Raw genomic sequence first — 15,376 nt, 5'->3', positions numbered from 1 at the left:
CTTATAAAAGGTCGGAAATTCATTATCAAACAGGGGACTTGCACAAAAAAATTTAGCCCTCTAGCTCTAATAGGAACTGAGATAATATGGGGGGGCGTTGAACGCCCCCCCCCCCCCCGACCGATTAAGGTGCGGCAAGGGGCCCGACTGTAAAGGGTTAAGCTGTATTTTCTTTTTTTCTGTTTTATAAAAACAGAAAGGCAACGGATGTCTAAAATTATCGCACAGTTAAGACACTGTTTTACATTTTATCACTTTTTGTTTAAAAAATAAGGTTGGTTAGGCCCAGACGTAGCAAAGCTTTTTAAAATTGTTGGTTTTATTGAGTGGCGTGCGGTAGGGGGTGTAGAGGGGTGTCAAAACCTTCCTTAACATTGAAAATAGGTAAGCCTGCCTTATTATTTCTTCCTCCCTCTCATCCTTACTAGTTAATTGCTGTGCACGATCCTGGTTTTATTTGAAGTGATAAAGACCCAGAAGAAAAACTGCTTTTCTCCCAATCTTTTAGCAAGTAAAAGATAATTGTCAAGCTTAATTCAGATCTTATTTTCTTAATAATTTTTAATAAAAACCATCTAAATAATTCTTTAGTTTAAAAAATGGATAAACACAACAATTTTTTTATTCCTGTTACATCTAAGTCTGTCCTGCTATTTGCTTGAAAGTTAATAATATAATAATGTTATAATGATTTGAGAACAAAACCCACAAAAGTTATCGCCTTAAAAGTTTAACATACAGAAATCTTCCAGGCATGCATGGATAGTCAAATGAAAGATAAATTGGTTCCCAGCTGACACATACAACTCCCCCATCCCTTAATTTTAAAAATAAATTAAAAATGTGGCAGTGGAATATATAATTTCTTCTTTGTGCTCAACCCCTTTGAAGGGTCTAAATACTACAGAGCAACTGTATATTACTTAACCTAGCCTTAGCTAGCAAATAACACCAGAAAATAGGGGGATGGGTTTATTTGCTCGACTAGGCACTTTGAAGTAAATTATCTTTCCCCAAATCAACATTTTGCTGCACAAAATTTTATAAAAGATATTGTATATTAAGAAAAACTTAATGTCATTTAATAAAAGTGGTAGTGGCTTAAATATTATTGGCATGTTAATATAATAGCAAGGCACAAGTCTAACAAGTATTGAATTGGATATTGTATTTGTGATTAAAAATGGCACTTAAAATTAAATAATAAAAAGGTTATTTGCGTATTTTTGTTTTGATAGGAAAACTAATTTATTCTCAATTGGCTATCCATGTAATCCTAGAAATTAATGCTTTCTAGAGATCTTAATGATCATGAAAAGTGATTAAGGCGCGTCATTATAATTGGGTGGATTCTTCAGTATTTAACAAGGATAATCATGTTCTTAAATAGCGCAGGGTGATTTTATTTATTGTGTTAAAATTGTGTCAAAAATAATCCATGTGACGTAATAAAAATATGGGATTATCCATATCTTTTTTGATGGTTTTCTTTCCCACTTCTCCTCTCATATCCCTTATTTTATTACGTCACATTGATCATTTTTGACACAATTTTAACAAAATTTTGGCCTTGTCAGACCCTTCGGTACAGACAGACAGACACACACACTAGACATCCTGTTACTTTTACACAAGGATAACATATCTACGGGAGTTAAGATTTTATGATAAATTATCCTATACCTATATACCTGGGTAAACAGAGAATAATTGTAAGAATCTGGGTAGAAAGAAAGGTTAATTATCCTATACCTATATACCTGGGTAAACAGAGAATAATTATAAGAATCTTGGTAGAAAGAAAGGTTAATTATTCTATACCTATATACCTGGGTAAACAGAGAATAATTATAAGAATCTTGGTAGAAAGAAAGGTTAATTATTCTATACCTATATACCTGGGTAAACAGAGAATAATTGTAAGAATCTGGGTAGAAAGAAAGGTTAATTAGATTCATTAGCTGGGTATCTTCTCACCACGCATAAACGAATAGGCATGTCCTTGTTAGAAGGAGAAGGGCTGTCCGTCCGCTTGTCTGTACGGATAAAGCTTAATCTAGCTAAATTATAGTATAGTTATGGTTTTAAGCTTTTTTTCGGTATGAATGCTTTTCAAACCTTCTAAAAAATGCATGGCTAATTTTACTGAAATTTATGTCAACTTATGGCCTCTTAAAATCAAGCAATATTAAAAGAAATCTATACCTACAAATTAAAGACATTTTCTTAAAAATTTATGAAAAGCTTTAATACCAGCAAAAATAGTAAAAGGCAAAATTTTTCTAACATAAATTCTACCTTTTTTCTTCAATAAGAAAAAAAAATACAAAAACCTTTATTTTTTAGCTTTTTTTGATATATAGATTTGTTCTTCTTAAAAACTTTTTACCTATTCCTTTACTTGTTATCTCATAAAAGATTCAAAGATGAGCTTTTTGAGGGGAGGATGTGGGGGGGGGGTTAAAACGGTATTTCACCACATTATAAAATAATATATGCAGGGGCAAGGGATGTGGCACAAGAAGAAAAAAGTTAACGTGAAGTATTTTTATATCTTTATCAACCACTCTTGTTAAGTACCATATTTGATAAAAACCATTATATATTGTCATAAATAATGCTTCCAATTCTTAAATGAAAAGTTGAAGATTAATTTAGGTGCAATTGTACTCTCTCTTAAAAAAGGCCTTTTTTTTCTATATATGTACATATATATCTATGTGTCTTGCTGTCTGTTTGAAGCTTATGATCTCGGTAACCGCTGAATATATATTAGCTTGGGATGGGATACCCCGACCTTACAAAAAAGAAAAATGCCCTCCCTCCCAAAAGCAAAAAAGTATGCAGTGTCTACGTTTTGTCGCTATAAAGTGGTAAAAGATGGGTTTTAGTTTTATGATCCAAAAATTGAACAGTAAAGCCTATGTGTAAATTAAGTCCCTGGATGATTTTAGGCCTTTCAATTCTTAGATTACAGTCTTTGGGTGGTTTTAGGCTAATTTCTGACATAGAATACAGAGCCGCTAGATGTTAGGGGCCATCCACTAGTAATATGATAAAATTAGGCCTTTATCAATTAGTTATTAACCGTTGATAATTCTAATTTACAGAAAACGATGTTGTGTTTGTTTTCGTTAAAGACACAATATTTTTTTATTATAGCGTACTGTAGACTGTTTTCCGCAGATAATAAAATTATAGAAAAACACTTGAACATCGGTTCTTTTTCTATTTCAGTCGTATTATAGTTTGCTGTCCTTTTTTCAAATATTTGTTATTTTATCATTTCTCCGTTAAATATGCATACAACAATATTTTTCTTGTAAAATCTAATTATTTTAACTATGAGCTATCAGGGAGGTAGGGACATTGGGCTGTTTATTAAAATATTCCCCAAAGTTTAATAATGACGTTTTCTTATTCGATGGCTTAACAAATTTGTTGACTTTTATTGAATTCTGATTGGTTAAGTCAAGACACTAGGTTGAGTGTTTAAACGTTTCAACCACTAAATTTAATGTACAGAAGGGGTAATTTTGCGTATCAACATTGGGGAGTTACATCAATTTATCAGCCATTGTCTTATCCCTGTAGATCCCTGATGAGCTACTGTAAACTAACAGAGAATTTCAAGGTGGGGAAAAGGACAAAGGTCTTTTACAGTCATAATCAGAGTCGGATACTAAAACATTTATCAATTTAAGAAGTTTGTAAAATGATAAAATTCAACAAAGGATCTTATTGTAATATGTGCCCATTGTGTAATATTTTTCCAATATGACTTTGAAATCGATTAATATCCGCTGGATTAGAACCGGTTATAAGCCATACTGAACAAAATAATGTATCGTATCATATTGTAATAAGTTTTCTACGAAAATAAAAATGTACAATCATAAAATTAAAAACAGTTCTGTTCGGCATCTCGGAGATAACAATAATAGTTTAAATCATATGATTGTACATTCTTATATCCGCTGAATGCTGTTTATAATGCGATGCGATAAATAACTATTCTCGATTCCAAAGTTGTTAACATACTAAAATACAGACAAAGGCAATAATCATAGCCTTAAATATTTTTTTCTTCTTCTGAATTTGAGAATTTTTAACTTTGAAAAATAATTTGAGGATCGAACCAAAAGGTCAATATAAGCTTCATTAGGGGTCAACCCATAGACAATAGAAGGTTTCAAAGACCATTTAAATTAGATTTAACACAGTAGGATTACTGAAAATAATGTATTGAAATCCTACATCTGCTGTATGTAAGTAGAAACCATGCAATTTACGTGATTTGTCTGTTTATTTTAGATTGTTTCCAAAATAAACAATTATACTCGTGAGCGATTGTTTTGTAGAATCCATGTACTCGGAAAGCAGATCATTTATGCCCACCCCTCCCTCCACTTGGTTATTTTGGTTATGTATTGAAAAATATAATGACAAAACAATAAATTCATGTTATAATATGTCAGCAAAATTTTGTCAGTTTTCATCACTTTTAAATTAATGACATATCTACGATATAGGCCATTAATTACTATATAAAAAATACAAAAATGTTCTGACCACCCAAACCAAACCTTAAAGAAAAAAAATACAATTTGGTTAAGGGGGGTTATTTGTGTTCAAAAGCAATCCTAAGGATAATTACAATTGTTTTGGTAGATTTTCTAAGGTTCATAACAAAGTATTTATCATATATGGAACTAATTGATTTAAATTATATGATATATTATACATTATACATTGAGGAATAATGTTTGTTGATTCAACAAGACTGTACACTGTCATAACACGTAATGATTAGATTTAAATATTAAATAATTAAAATTGTAAAATCAGGTCATAAGTAAGAAAGTCTGATCTGCAAGGCCTTTCAAGAAAAAAAACTGGTAATAACCTACAAGTAGCTGGTTGACCTCTGACACGCCCACCCCATTATTCTAGAAATAAGGTTGGGTAATTTTCCCCCTATGACTAACCATTGCAGGGGCTCAAACCCCGGGGTTTCCTAACTTGCAGGACTACTCAGTATTCAATATAACCTAATCTTAACTAAATCTATAAACAAACAAACGAAAAAATAACCCCATTCTCCCTGATTAACATTTTATTTCAAGTGAAGGGTTGGGGTTAAAGTGCTCAAATGGGTACTTTGTTTGAAAGTTCATAATTAATTAACTTACCACCAATCGCAGTTAAAAAGTTCTTGGTTAAAGATGGTTCCATTGGGACATAGGAATGATACAGGGTATAGTGTTGTATAATCCACAGGATCCTGCAGACAAACATGGTAGGCTTGACAATCATACTCGGGATCAGCATAGTAACCTAGAATAATACAGGGTAGAGTGTTGTATAATTCACAGGATCCTGTAGACAAACATGGTAGGCTTGAAAATCATACTCGGGATCAGCGTAGTAACCTAGAATAATACAGGGTAGAGTGTTGTATAATCCACAGGATCCTGCAGACAAACATGGTAGGCTTGAAAATCATACTCGGGATCAGCGTAGTAACCTAGAATATTACAGGGTAGAGTGTTGTATAATCCACAGGATCCTGTAGACAAACATGGTAGGCTTGAAAATCATACTCGGGATCAGCGTAGTAACCTAGAATATTACAGGGTAGAGTGTTGTATAATCCACAGGATCCTGTAGACAAACATGGTAGGCTTGAAAATCATACTCGGGATCAGCATAGTAACCTAGAATAATACAGATTATAGTGTTGTATAATCCACAGGATCCTGCAGACAAACATGATAGGCTTGACAATCATACTCGGGATCAGCATAGTAACCTAGAATAATACAGGGTATAGTGTTAAAGATTTGTTAAAATTAAACAACGAAACACCGTGTATTGGGCTTATCAAATAAAAATAACATGCTTACATAAACTGTGTTGATTTCTTTATGATAAATATTTCATTATTGAAATAATTTGTCTTTATCTTTTTTGTTAGGCAAGGATTATTGTAAATGTAACAAAAGTGAACTCCAAATATTGTAAAAAAAAGTTGCTTCGGGAAAGGCAGGGATGCAAAAAAAAAAACTTAAAACCACACCAATACAATTATGAATCTTTATTTATTAGGGACAAGAAATTTTCGAGATCTTAAGCTTAAGACAGTAGTAGCCACGCCAAAATGTATGTGCGTCGTTTTTTTAATAATGCAGTTTTTGACATTTGCTTCATTGTATGTGGCTCCACTGTTGTCATGAATCTAAAGTTATAAGACAATGGCCGATAAATTGATGTTTATCCCCAATGATACACAAAATTACCCCTTCCGTAGATTAAAATAGGTGGTTAAAACGTTTAGACAACCATTCAAATTTCAATAAACAAACGAATAAAACATTATTATAAAACTTTGGGGACTAGTGTAATAAACAGTCCAATGTCCCCTCCCTCCCTGACTATAGTACAAAGGTACATTAATGTGTACCCAGAAATTATTTCATAAAATTGAAGTGATTCAGTGCGAGATTACCATCATTTATAACAACACTGCACACATGATGCACTTTATAATTCACATTATAGTATAGATTCTTAGTTTTTAAACAATCACATTGCTCTATTGTCCGGCCCTTAAATATAATAGAATTAAAGAACTATTTAACAATAAATGACACTATTGTAAAGGCAGGATTGTCCAAAAGCCAAAAGGGGAAGGTTAAGGGTATTTACCCCCACCAAATTAATATTAACCCCAATCCATATTTTTATAACCCGCGAAATAAAAAGCTTGGACATCCTAAAGGGTTCTATTTTTCATGTATTATTTCTTACTTGTCATGTGATAGCTTTAGATATTATTTAGAAAAGGGAGGGGGATTATAAAAAAAAATACCAATTGTTCATCTATTGTTTAAGTCTTTTATTTGAGACAAAAACAATAATTTTATGATATTGCAGTTATATTTAAAAGTCTTAACCTTAAATATTACTTTCATTAACTTTGCTGTAATAACATATACAGAAAATGTTATTAAACACTTATTTGAAAAAATTTGAAAAAATGGTTCAATATTTTTTTCCTATGCGTAACCCTAGCGGGAGGCCCTAACTCTGAGGGGTCTATACTTGCGGTGCCCTAACCTGCACCGCGAAATCTTTTATCTCGTTGTGTTTTGTCTCTATACTTGATTCATCTAAAATTTTAGATGAAAATAATGATTTTTGACCTCTTAATAAAGATCAACAATGAAAAACAATTTAATTCCAAAATAAAATTCCATAATGTTGAAACTTGTTGATTTTAATTAAGTTGAACAAGAAAAATACATGAAATTGGTTTAATGGTATATAATTTGAAATATAGGGATCTGTAAATCCTTATAGAAAAGTAATGGGATGCGTGTCTGTCTTGGTTTATCGAATGATCTTGTTAACAGCTGAACCGATATGGTTCTTCTTTACAGTGTAGATTCTCATAAGCTCTGCGAAGGTTTATTGGGGAAGTCCTACCACCCGCTTACGAAAAAACACAGGTAATAAAAATGTGCGCACCCTAAAAAAATGTTTTTTTAATTTTAAATCTAAAATTGAATGAATTACCCCTGCTGGGGATCTTAACCCTGCAGGACTACTAAGTACCAAATATAACCCAACCTATTTGGACCTTTTAATTAAAAATACGATTGGGTTTTTGTGCTAGACTAGGTACTTTAAGGGAAACCGCCAGATAAAGTTTTAATTCCAACGATCCCTGGCGATTATTGAGTTAGCTGAAGTAAAGTGTTAACATTTTATTCCAAAATTCTGCCATTCATAATTTCAACAACTAGAATAATTGTATCTGGGGAGGGAGTGGACATTGGGCTGTTTATTACACTAGTCCCCAAATTTCCTTAAAACCCTTTCTTATACGTTGGCTCAATGACTTTGGGGACTTTTATTGAATTTTGATTGTTTAGTTCATTTAGTACAGTGTCCAAACATTTCAACTACTAATTATTTAATTGTTGATCATCATTGGGAATGTAAATCATTTTATCGGTCATTATCTTATCCCTTTAGATCCCTGAATTTTATAAATATGTAGTGCAGCCAAACAAGCTAACTAAATACATTCTAGGGGGGAGGGGCCGGGGGTGGGGGGGAGAAGGGCAACAAAATATGAAAAAATGCCTAGATTAAAAAGACTTTAATGGAGTACAAAATTACTTCATTGACTTGTTTTCTGGATTTATTTTTAAAGAGAATCCAACGCTACAAGTTAAATAACTGCCTTTTCCGTTGTCTATTAAAATTTCAAAACATTTTGCCTCACCTTTAAAATGCAAAAAATATATAAATATCTTGTGAAATAACTGCTTGTCATTTGATTGTATTATTAGCATAATTTTAGGAAAAAATACACGTCTTTTGATTACAGTAAGAACTACAGTAAAAAAAGTGTAAGAAAATAACGGGATGTTTATAGCATTTTTCCGTTTTAATTTACATGAGTACCTCCCCCCCCCCAAAAAAAAAAAATATATATATATGTATATAGATAAAATTAAAACTATTATAAACAGTCAAAATGTCTTTACAATATCGTTATGTGGATAATATGTCAACAATGACTACTTTTATATCATGCATTTGAATTACTTTAAAAGTTTTAAGGGAAAAATCATAAAATCATAATCATTAAGATTAAAGGGTTGTGTATAAAATAATTTTTGATCCACCTGAAACTTTTGATATTAATTGGGAGGGTGGCGGGTCTTAACCAGTCCAACCAAAATCAATGCGACGTTGCCAATGTTTTTGGGGGTGCCTTCTGTGTAAAGAATTATGTATTTTTACACTTGGGTAGGTCCTTTGTCTCTAGGTCCTTACGTCTTTTTGTGCAAGAGATGACTTTTTGCGTATAGAATTCAGGCATGCTTAACAATTTTTATCAGCAAAGCTTTATATGATTGTTAGTTTGTCGGTAATGAACTCTTAATCTTACAAAAAAAATTTCTTTAACACAAATTTTAATTGAAAAAAAAAATATTTTGGAAAAGATTATTTAACATTCTATAAACTTCTAATGAAAATAGTATTTTTGAAAGTAATAGAAAACATAAAATTTAAAATTAATAAGTACATTAAAAAGACACAATTTGAGAGGAGATGCGCTTGTTTGATGTGGCCATAAGTATAAAAAATGTTTGAAACGATGAAACAATTATACCAATTTAAAGTGCAAAAATTGAGTTAACAAATTCTTGCGCTTTTCATGAAATTGAAGTAAAGCTCTGATAATTAAGGGACCTTAAGGGATAAGACAACAGGCGATAAATTGATGCACAACCCAATAATGAAAACGAGGTTTTCTGTATACGAGAAATATTGGTAAAAATTTAGATAGTTTTATTTTAAACCAATCTATAGAATATAGTTTAAAACCCACATAAAATATGCATGAAGATTCTTTGGAAAGCTAGATTATTTAACCAGACTAGCTGTTTCTGAGATATTTAGCTTACATCTTAGACTAGTAGCTGCGCCCATAATCACTAAGGGCCCAAAGCATCACTCAAAATTGCACTAACTATTTCTAAGATATATAGCTTCAACCTAACAAATAAACGTTCCAACTATTTTATAGATTTAATTAATGATTATCCAAATCTCATGTTGATATAATGGCAGGAGCATAGTTTAGCAGAGGTTTAGGCCTACTAAATGTGTGCACGTTATAATGTGAGTGTGACTCCACCCAAAATGATTAACAAGCTATATTTACCGCAGACATATAATTAATAACATTCATATGGGTATTGTCGATCAATCCAGGGATAAAAGGATATATAAATGGAGAATAAATCCTCCCTCCCCACATACAAACACTATTGTTTTAGGTACAACATTATATACGAAGGTTACCGGAGATACGGAAAGTGTCATGTGTGACGTCATAAAAATACGTCTAAAAAGGAAGGATGATAGGAGAAGTCAGAAAAGAAGCTCCTAAAAATAAAGAGATTGGTTTAGACGTACGTCACACATGACACTTTGCATATCTCCAAGATTACCTATCAATTGGTACTTCTCAAATATTTACTAAATATGTCATAATTTTCAATTAAAACTGTTTAATCTAAAATGCATAACTTGAACAGGGATAAAATTTGCTTCCCATTGTCGTATCCCTATATCCCTGCCATCAATCATATGGCTTTAAAATAATTGAAATCTTAGCCTAAGGTTTGAACTACAGTTAATATACAGGGAAAAGCAGGGTTAGGACTTTGCACAATAAATTATCCTCCTAGTTTAGTATCAAATAGATATTGGAGAAAAAAGTATTGTAGATTGTAGTGTTACCAGAAAAAAATATAATTGAAGTTTTGAAAATAGATCAATAAAAGAAATATTGGGCCAAATCTTATAAACTTTCTAAGGCTAGCCTCGAATCTAAGGTTTTCTAAGTCTAACAAATTCTTTTATATCTATGAAAGTCTTAGGAAACCCTCACTCATAGGCTAAGATTTGGCCCTTTATCTTCATAAATTTTATGATTAAACCAAAACCAAACCGAGTCTGATCCACAACGCGTCATACTAGAGAAGTTAAAATGGTACCTACTGCTGCTGTGTCTGGCACGTGACACTAATATTGAGTGTATACATTCGATATGAGGGATATTCAGGCGAAACTCATTACTATGCAAAGTTAGGACGTGTGTAATTAAAGGGTTGGTTGTCTGTTGGATGTTACTTTGCCTGATAACAGTTAGAGTTTCGCATCCCATAACAAGCAGATGATGCTTTAGATGATCACTTGAAATCAAACGAGAATCCCGCCCCAACGAGGTAATAAACAAGGTAAATAAAAAAATGTTCCAACCTCCAAAAACAAGTCCATCACAGGAGAATGCTGAATCGCCGACACTTGGGAAAATTGGATAATCTACGCCTGGCTCTCCGGGAATAGAGTTTCTGAAATTAGATTTCTTAGAATATGGATCATAAGAAAGAAATAATATAACAAATAGAGGTATAAGATAGAGTGAAGATTGCAGGGTTTTTAAAGAGGTTATGGAAAAGAGTTGTAATAAGGAAAATGTGGCGGTGCCCCTCATATGGATTCTGGCCCACAAGACAGTTTTTTTATGAAAACATATTTTGATGAATATTTTTAGTTTGGTTATGTTAAGTGAAAAGAGTTATGTTCTGCAGGGATAGTAAACCGTAGGGCCCCACTGGGTTAGAGCCCACACCAGTGGCTAGATATAAGTTTTAAAAAATAAGGTATACAGACAATTTTCAAACCAGGTTCAATTGGTTAAAGAGATTACCAAAAAATATATTTAAAAATTAGGATTCAAAGTCTAGAGAGCCTAAAATTAATAACCTTAAATTTCCTTGATTAATATATAAAATATTTTAGCAAAATCTTTCAAAAATCTAAATTTATAAAGTTCTGAATTTTTTACCTGAGCCATTGAAGGGGGTCATCACCTTCATTCTCTACACTAAGGGCATAGGGCAACACTGTGCACAGGAGGGCTGAAATAAAATTTAAATAAATTAATAAAATTCAAATAAACTTATGAATGATATATAATGAAAATTTTTAGTTTAATGTGTAATTTTTTTCTAAAAAACTCAAATACACTAATTAAGTATAATATATCATTTATATGTTAAAAAAGTATTTCGTCCAAAAGAAGCAAAGATTTAGAAACTATAGAACAGAAAAGAAAAGGGGAGAAGAGAAATTGGAATAGAGTGAATCAAAATCAATTAGACAGTTGCTTATTATCAAAATCTTCATCTGATGTTTTTGCAATAAAATATGTACAACTTGTCTGAAATTTTGACTGCTGGGTGTTTTTAATAGTAATGGCAAAAGGCCTGAGGTTATAAAGAGTTTATACTCTTCAGTTATAATTGGCAACACATATAATTATTTTACATAAATTGAATTCTAGAATTAGACAGCTAATCATGTGTCACAAAATCAATAAAATACTAATAAAAAAATATGTTTATTCAAAATTTATGATATATTCTTCAATAAAAGTAACGGGATGTTTGTTTTATTGTGTGTGTGTTTGTCTGTCTGTGCGATCCTGGGATTAAAAAAAAACTATTTAATAGGATGGTACCTCCAAATAGATTGCCAGAGAAAAAATTAACCCCTCATAATTATCTTTTCTTATTATAGGGACAAATTAACAATGTAGTAAAGCTTTACAATTAGCTATTTTTATTTAGAAAAAAATACTCTATTCTAAGCACTCGAGAAAAAAAATTTATTGATAAAATATGAGCGTCATTGTAAGTAATAACCATGACTAAATAATTCTATTACGTAAGTATTTGCAGTTAGAACTTTATCTTTGTATTAATCAATTTAAATTTTTTGAAAAAAAAACTTTGAAAACTTTGCTAACACTAAAAAAACCTTGAACCTTACTTTTAAGAAATATAGCCATTTTTCTCCCTTTAACCCATAAATTAAATCCCTTTAAAACAATTGACACGAGCCCCCCATGAAATGTCTAGTAGGGGGTATTTACCCCCCCCCCCCCCCCACATAAAACCATAAATACCCATCGTATTTTAAAAAGTCGCCACAGTTTTCCAATTAACAGTGTAGGAATTTTACCTAGCTAATTTTTAACAGGTCGGTACAATGTCAGTCATCGCTGAACCTATATGGTTCTCCTTTTCAGTGAAGCTTCTTACAAGTCAAGGGAGGGATTTCGACTATTTTAGGGGATGATATCTCCACACTCCCATTAAAAAATGACCCCTCCCCCCTCCCCCAAAATATTTTTACTTTTTCTTTATAAATTTTAATTGAAAATGTGGGAGGGTCAATGTTTTTGGTCACCTTAAGTGTACCTAAAGGCCTTTATGGGGGCGTAACCGCTAGTAGTACCAAAAAGCATTATTTTACTACAAAACGTAATACTGATTCATATGTTTATGTTGAGAAAGGTATAAATTATATTGTTTGGAATTCTTCTGTCTACGAAGATTAACACAATAATTTCCCGCCATCACGCTAGTGGACCGTCTAAAACCCTCCTTTTGTAGCGCAGCTACTCTTTCAACAGTTTATTACGACGTCATACAAACGAACACAAAAACAATGCAAAAATAGTTATTTCTCGTAGCGTATTATAAACGGCTTTCCGCGGATATATAATGTACAATTATAAGATTAAAACTAGTTTTTTTAGCCCCGTGGTGCCGAAGGCACCGGCTAAAAAAACTAGTTTTAATCTTATGATTGTACATTTCTATATTCGTAGAAAACTGGATATAATACGATGCTAGACATAGTTTTTTCGTATTCATGAGAACCGGTTCCTATCCACCGGATTCAAATGAATACGAGAAAATGAATTATTTATTTTAGAAATTATCAAATTAACGTTACTTATTGTCGTTTAATCATTACATTCAAAAAGATATTCCTGCTTAGAGTTGCTGCTTCGTTACTTATGGACATTATTGCCCTTGTTGAAAAATACGTGATAATACTTTTATTTGGTAAACCCTTTAGGAAAAGTTCTCACTTAAAATAAGTGAAGGGGGGGAGAGGGGGATAGTTCTGTTTGGACCTTAGCAAAAAATGTTATTGAACCAAGATTAACAAATTTCCAGCTGCTCTGAGTTTAAAGGGATACGAAAAAAGTCTGAAAAAAAGCTTTTAAAAAAATTTTTAAGGTAAAATTTAATTGGGGAAAGTGCACGAATTCAGGGGTAAGACATTGGGTGATAATTCTAACTACAGCCCCCCCCCCCCCCGCCCCCAATATTATTAATTTAGTGTTCGGGGGAAAATGAGAAGAAAATGGGTTATACAAAAAAAATTTCTCAAAATACTTTTCACTTAATCTCCCTTAAATCTTTGAGCAAAATAAGAAAAAGGAAATGAAGATAAATGCGCTAAAGAGATGTGGGTATTCTTTGGCTAAATCAAACATAGCTAAGTTTTAATATTCAGAATTTATAAGATATATGTAGATGTCTAATAAAGTCCTCTTTTATTTGCCAGTACTTTCCTCCAGTAGAAGGGAAGGTAATGGGGTAGATGTGGGGTATCGTTATATTAACCATCTGGAAGAACCATTTTATTTGAGTAGAACAAAATGTTACAACATCCAAGTAATAATGTATCGATTTAGTTATGGCCGTAGTAGCAAAGCAATAACAAGATAAAAAAATAGTTGATTATCAACTCTAAGTAGGTATTGTCAAATTAAACAATATTTTTTTGTTGAGTTATAACCATCAATTTGCAGACATTATAAATATGCATTGCAAAAGGTTTGGGGGCTATTCCAGAGATCTTAAGAAACGTAAATCAACTTTAGAATTAGTGGATTGCATTTTTGTTAAGACTTCATATTTTACAAAAATGTTGGCTGCCTTACTTATAATTTAAATTTCCTTGTTTTAACTATTTGAATAATAAAAAGACTATATTAGTTATTTATACCATCGTATTTTAGACCGTGGATATTAAAAGTAAAAACTACCAGATTAATATCATTTTTGTAGCCTGGGATAATATATTAATACTATGATATCTATTTTATTATTCGAGTAAAATTGTCTGTAATATGTACTATATATGTTTTTTTTTCAGACAGAGAACCGGATATAATCCTGTGGATTTAAACCAGTTTCAAAGTCATGCTAGAAAGTATTATACCATTTCCTAAAGGCATGGATGTATTTAAATTTAAAGATGGACAGTAACACTAACGATATTATAAATTATTATTCTTTCAAAAGTAATTATCCAACTTCTAAATAGTGTCTGCCTGCCTGATTATGGGTCTCCTTTTAATGGAAGCTTATTATTTGTAACAATTGTAAATGTTTGTGTTTATATCAAAATGATAACCCTAACACGTTAAACTTTTAAAATTTAATCCATTGGTTTGAATAACACAACTTAGATAATATAATAAGATTATTAATGATGTCTAAGTTTAAATAAAATGACAGAAAATTAATAAAAAGTAGAAAAGATACACACGAACGCACAACCTAATACTTTATAGCATTGAATATAATTAAATTCAGAAATGACAAATCTGACAAATGGTGAAGACACATTTTATTCATCCTCTTCATGTTGATAATAACAAGGACAATTCTGTACAATATTTTCGCAGTTTCAAACTCATTCAAATTGCATCGTAGACGTTGTGAATATTTCGTTTATGGCTTCGAATCCAATTCCAAAATGGTATGTATCACATAGCATAAAAGTGAAAGTTTTACGAAAAATTAAATAGAATTAATCCCTTTTTTCTTTTGACCAGGTTCTTCGGCCTCACGGGGCCAACAAACCATGGGATGAATAACTGAAGAAAAAAACTTTTTATTCCATCTTTTTTAATACA

General features: G+C 31.7%; 1 protein-coding gene across 1 annotated transcript in view; it reads right to left on the bottom strand.

Annotated features, from left to right (window-relative positions):
• Window positions 1-15,376, bottom strand: part of LOC145303937 (uncharacterized) — a 54,587-nt gene that overhangs the window by 23,977 nt on the left and 15,234 nt on the right. Inside the window, exons 2-4 of the mRNA XM_080145602.1 lie at window positions 11,438-11,510; window positions 10,849-10,940; window positions 5,193-5,337 (exon numbers count right to left, since the gene is read on the bottom strand). Of these exons, the coding sequence (XP_080001728.1) occupies window positions 5,193-5,337; window positions 10,849-10,940; window positions 11,438-11,510 (310 nt within the window). The remainder of the gene's footprint in view (window positions 1-5,192; window positions 5,338-10,848; window positions 10,941-11,437; window positions 11,511-15,376) is intronic.

The sequence above is a fragment of the Acartia tonsa genome, chromosome 13 (genome assembly GCF_053477335.1).
Source record: "Acartia tonsa isolate MP-2025a chromosome 13, ASM5347733v1, whole genome shotgun sequence".
NCBI classification, from domain to species: domain Eukaryota; kingdom Metazoa; phylum Arthropoda; class Copepoda; order Calanoida; family Acartiidae; genus Acartia; species Acartia tonsa.
Note: the sequence above shows the minus strand (reverse complement) of the source record. Positions and strands in the feature narration are given on the sequence as shown.